The sequence below is a fragment of the Zosterops lateralis genome, assembly GCF_965231275.1.
Source record: "Zosterops lateralis genome assembly, contig: HAP1_HAP1_SCAFFOLD_220, whole genome shotgun sequence".
NCBI lineage: Eukaryota > Metazoa > Chordata > Aves > Passeriformes > Zosteropidae > Zosterops > Zosterops lateralis.
This window is the reverse complement of record NW_028154473.1, coordinates 16,209-19,749: the sequence shown is the minus strand read 5'-3', so window position 1 is coordinate 19,749 and position 3,541 is coordinate 16,209. Positions and strand designations below refer to the sequence as shown.

Below are 3,541 nucleotides of genomic sequence, written 5' to 3'. Positions count from 1 at the left end.
TTTTCAATGGCCCTGCCTGTTTCTGAAGAGACTTTCTGCAAGGTTTTCCAAACAGTTGACCACTTTTATCCCAAGTGCTGCAGGGCCTCCCTCCCTGGATAACTCTGGAAGTTGTGTGGCCTTGCTCTGGAGTGAATGGTGGAACTGATGAGTTCAGATGCTGAACCAGCTGGGGCCAAGTGTTGTGGTTTCACATGGATCTGGGCTGTTGCTAAACTGCATTTTTCACTTGCTTGCCATCTAAGGCCTCTCCTTTTGCACAGGTGTCTCCTTCTCCTTTAGACTGTGCAGATTCCAAGGCCTGTGCACCCTGGCAGGAATGTCTCTCCATCTGATTCTGTCCTCATTGACAAGTGCCCTGGAAACAAAACCCCACTGGAGGCTTTTCCATGGGGGAATTGAGCACTGCACATTCATCTCCGGGCCATTGTGTTCCTCTTCCAGCTTCCTTGTTGATGGAGATCTCTGGCTGGTGATGGAATACATGGATGGAGGAACTTTGCAGGACGTTGTCAGACACACACGCATGGCTGAAGGAGAGATGGCAGCTGTCAGTCGGGAGGTGAGGGATCCTGCTTGTGCCTCCCATGGCTTGGACACGATGGTCCTTCCAAACAGGGCAGGGGAACAGGGGTGGCTCCACGTGGGCTCAGGGCTTTGTTTCTGTGTTGTTTTTATGAGCTGGAGAAGAAAGAGCCACTGAAAGGAATGGCCTGCCAGCATCACTGCACTTCTGTTCTTGTCCTCTTTCCTGCTGTGGGGGTACTCTGTCTTGTTTGGATTGGATTTGCTGTTCTCAGCTTTGCCTTGAACCATTTGCCTGGAGCTGGTTTGCACTGCACTCCTGGCCTGTCCCAGCAAAGTTTCTGCTGGCAGAATTCTAAACTCTCCTTTCTTGTGTGCTATATTCCAGCCACTGATTTTTACCCTGGTGTTTTGTGTTCCCTCTCAGTGTCTGCAGGGCCTGGATTTCCTCCATTCACACCAGGTGATCCACAGAGATCTGAAGAGCTCCAACATCCTGCTGGGAATGGACGGCTCTGTCAAGCTGGGTGGGTGTTCCTGGCCAGGCACGGCGCTCCCGGGGTGCGGGTGTGGGGCTTCCCAGGGACGGCCAGAGCCCCACAGGTGCTGCTGGTGGCCCTGCCCGGCCCCTGCTGCCCCTGCAGAGAGCTCAGGAGAGGAGCAGCAGTGTCAGGAGTGCCTTTGCTCTGGCTCTGGCCCTTCCAGAGGGGCGGGAGTTGGAATCTCAAGCTTCAAGGGAATCAGTAAAAGCCACTGCATGAAAGCTGAGGGTTTCTTTAAGGGTCCAGTTCCATCTTTCCTTGGCTACAGCCCTGAGGGCTTTTCCAGCTGGATTCAGTAGTGCATTGTCAGACTGAGAGTGGGGAATGTTTGTGAGTGGTTTCCTCATTCCAGCTGCCTTTGACAGGCTTTGTTTCTGTCCTCAGCTGATTTTGGCCTCTGCGCTCAGCTCAGCCCTGAGCAGGACCAGCCCAGCTCCATGGTGGGCACTGCTCACTGGATGGCCCCAGAAGTTGTGACCAGTTCTCCTTACGGCCCCAAGGTGGACGTCTGGTCATTTGGCATTGTGACCATCGAGATGGTGGAAGGAGAACCTCCTTACTTCAAGGAGACGGGGGCCATGGTAAGAGGCAAATTCTCCAGTGTTTGCAGAGGCCTGTGAGCACAGCGTGACCCTGCCCTGGGAGGAGCAGCTGGAGGTTTCTGCACATGGGGAGGGGAATTCCCAGAGGACTCGAACCTGAACACAGACCAATATTCTGCAGTCTCCAGCAACAATTTGCTTTGGGCTTTAAGTTGTTGCAGCTCTTCTGTCTGTGAGGATGACCTGAAAACGTGAAGCCAGTGGATCAGCTCTAATGTTATCTTGCAAAAAACCCCAAACGTGCCCCAAAACCCAAACCCAAGAAATTTACAAAGGAGTTTCTAAAACAGGTTTTGCGAGAGGAAGTCCTTCCTGGCTCTTCTCACTGGGAAAGTTGTCTAACACATGAAGATGAGTCTTTAACATCCCCATAGTCTAACATGTTTCTTTCCTATCCCAAGCTCCTTTCTCCATGTCACCAAGCCTGAGTTTTCAGCAACACAAACCTGTTTCTTCTTGGGCAGTTTCTGGGATGGGGCATCAGGAATGAATTTACTTGAGTGTCAGTGGCCCTGCAGAGATGCATTTGATGTAAGAACCCTTTGAAATGACACAGTCAGACCACAGTGACTCTTGAAAATGGCCTGTAAAGCTGGTGTCTGGATTTGGAGAAGCAAAATGTGCTATTTCTGATGGAGGTTCCTCCTAACAAAGTCAGGCAATGAGATTGGCTCTCAAGGCAAGATCATTTGGATGCTGCAACGGCTGTGGCCGCACCAGGGTTTGGGATTTTTGGTTGGCCTAGAAAAATGAGCTGTGGAGCAGCATCTGTGGCAGGGAGGAAAGTGCCCCTGGAGCCGGGGCTGAGAAGCCGGGGTGGATGTGAGCAGCTGTGGGTGTGAAGGGAGCTGGCGGAGCGCTGTGTTTGCCTTTCCTGCAGGCTCGCGCTCTGATCCGGCAGAACGGGACCCCGCGGCTGCAGGAGCCCCGGCGCCTGTCGGCTCTGCTGCGGGACTTCCTCGAGTGCAGCCTGGAGCTGGACGAGGAGCGGCGCTGGTCTGCCCAGGAGCTGCTGCAGGTCAGTGCCCGGCGGCTGCAGGGGAAACGGCAGAGCCAGGGAGGGCTTTTCTTGTGGGGCCCTCTCCCATCATCTCCGGTCTCGCTGCTTTTCACACGCAAAGCGAGCAGAAGCCTGGCCTGGCTTGGGTTGGCAGGGTCCTTTCCAGGTCATCTGGGCCTGCTGCCCTCAATGGGCACAGACATCTTCAAGCACATCAGGTGGCTCAGAGCCCTGCCTGACCTGAGCTTGGATGTTTCCAGGGAGGAGGCACCTCCCACATCTCTGGGCACCTTCTGTCAGTGTTTCCCCACTCTCCTGGTGAAAAAATTCTTCCTCCGATCTAATCTGAGCCTGCTTCCCTCCCTTCAGTTAAAATCCATTCCCCTTTGTCCTGTGGCAACAGAGCCTGTGAGGAGCTTGACTTTGGAAAGTAACGGTTCATTTCTTTCTTTTTGATCCTTTGGGCAGCACCCATTTTTATCATCAGCCGAGCCTCTCTCCAGCCTGAGCGCTCTGATCGCTGCAGCAAAGACACTGAGGGAGCAGCAGAGGACATGAAGCACTTGAGAAGAGCTTTTTGTTACAGTAGTTAGGACTGCTAGTTAGTTATGGTAGTTAGCACTGGTAGTTAGTTATGGTAGCTGGGATACCTTGTTTCTTATGGTTTTTATGACACCCTGTTTGTTATGGCGGCTGTTGGGGAAGATGAATCAGGGAAACCTTACAAATATGATTGCTTAGCAAAAGATTCTGAAAATATGAATCCTATAATCGAAATAGAAATAAAAGCTTGCTTTGAGTTGTAGGATACCGAGCCTTAGTTACTATATCACTTGAAAACAATAGGCTAACCAGCTGAAGGAGAATCCCTT

General features: G+C 52.3%; 1 protein-coding gene across 1 annotated transcript; it reads left to right on the top strand.

The window, feature by feature from the left end:
* Window positions 1-449: 449 nt before the first annotated feature.
* Window positions 450-3,227, top strand: LOC310923708 (serine/threonine-protein kinase PAK 3-like; the record flags this gene model as incomplete). The annotated part of the gene is made up of 5 exons (XM_083885635.1): window positions 450-562; window positions 953-1,052; window positions 1,452-1,648; window positions 2,550-2,687; window positions 3,138-3,227. Exons 1-5 carry the CDS (start codon window positions 476-478, stop codon window positions 3,225-3,227), a joined length of 612 nt encoding a protein of 203 aa, XP_083741761.1. The 5' UTR covers window positions 450-475.
* Window positions 3,228-3,541: the final 314 nt, after the last annotated feature.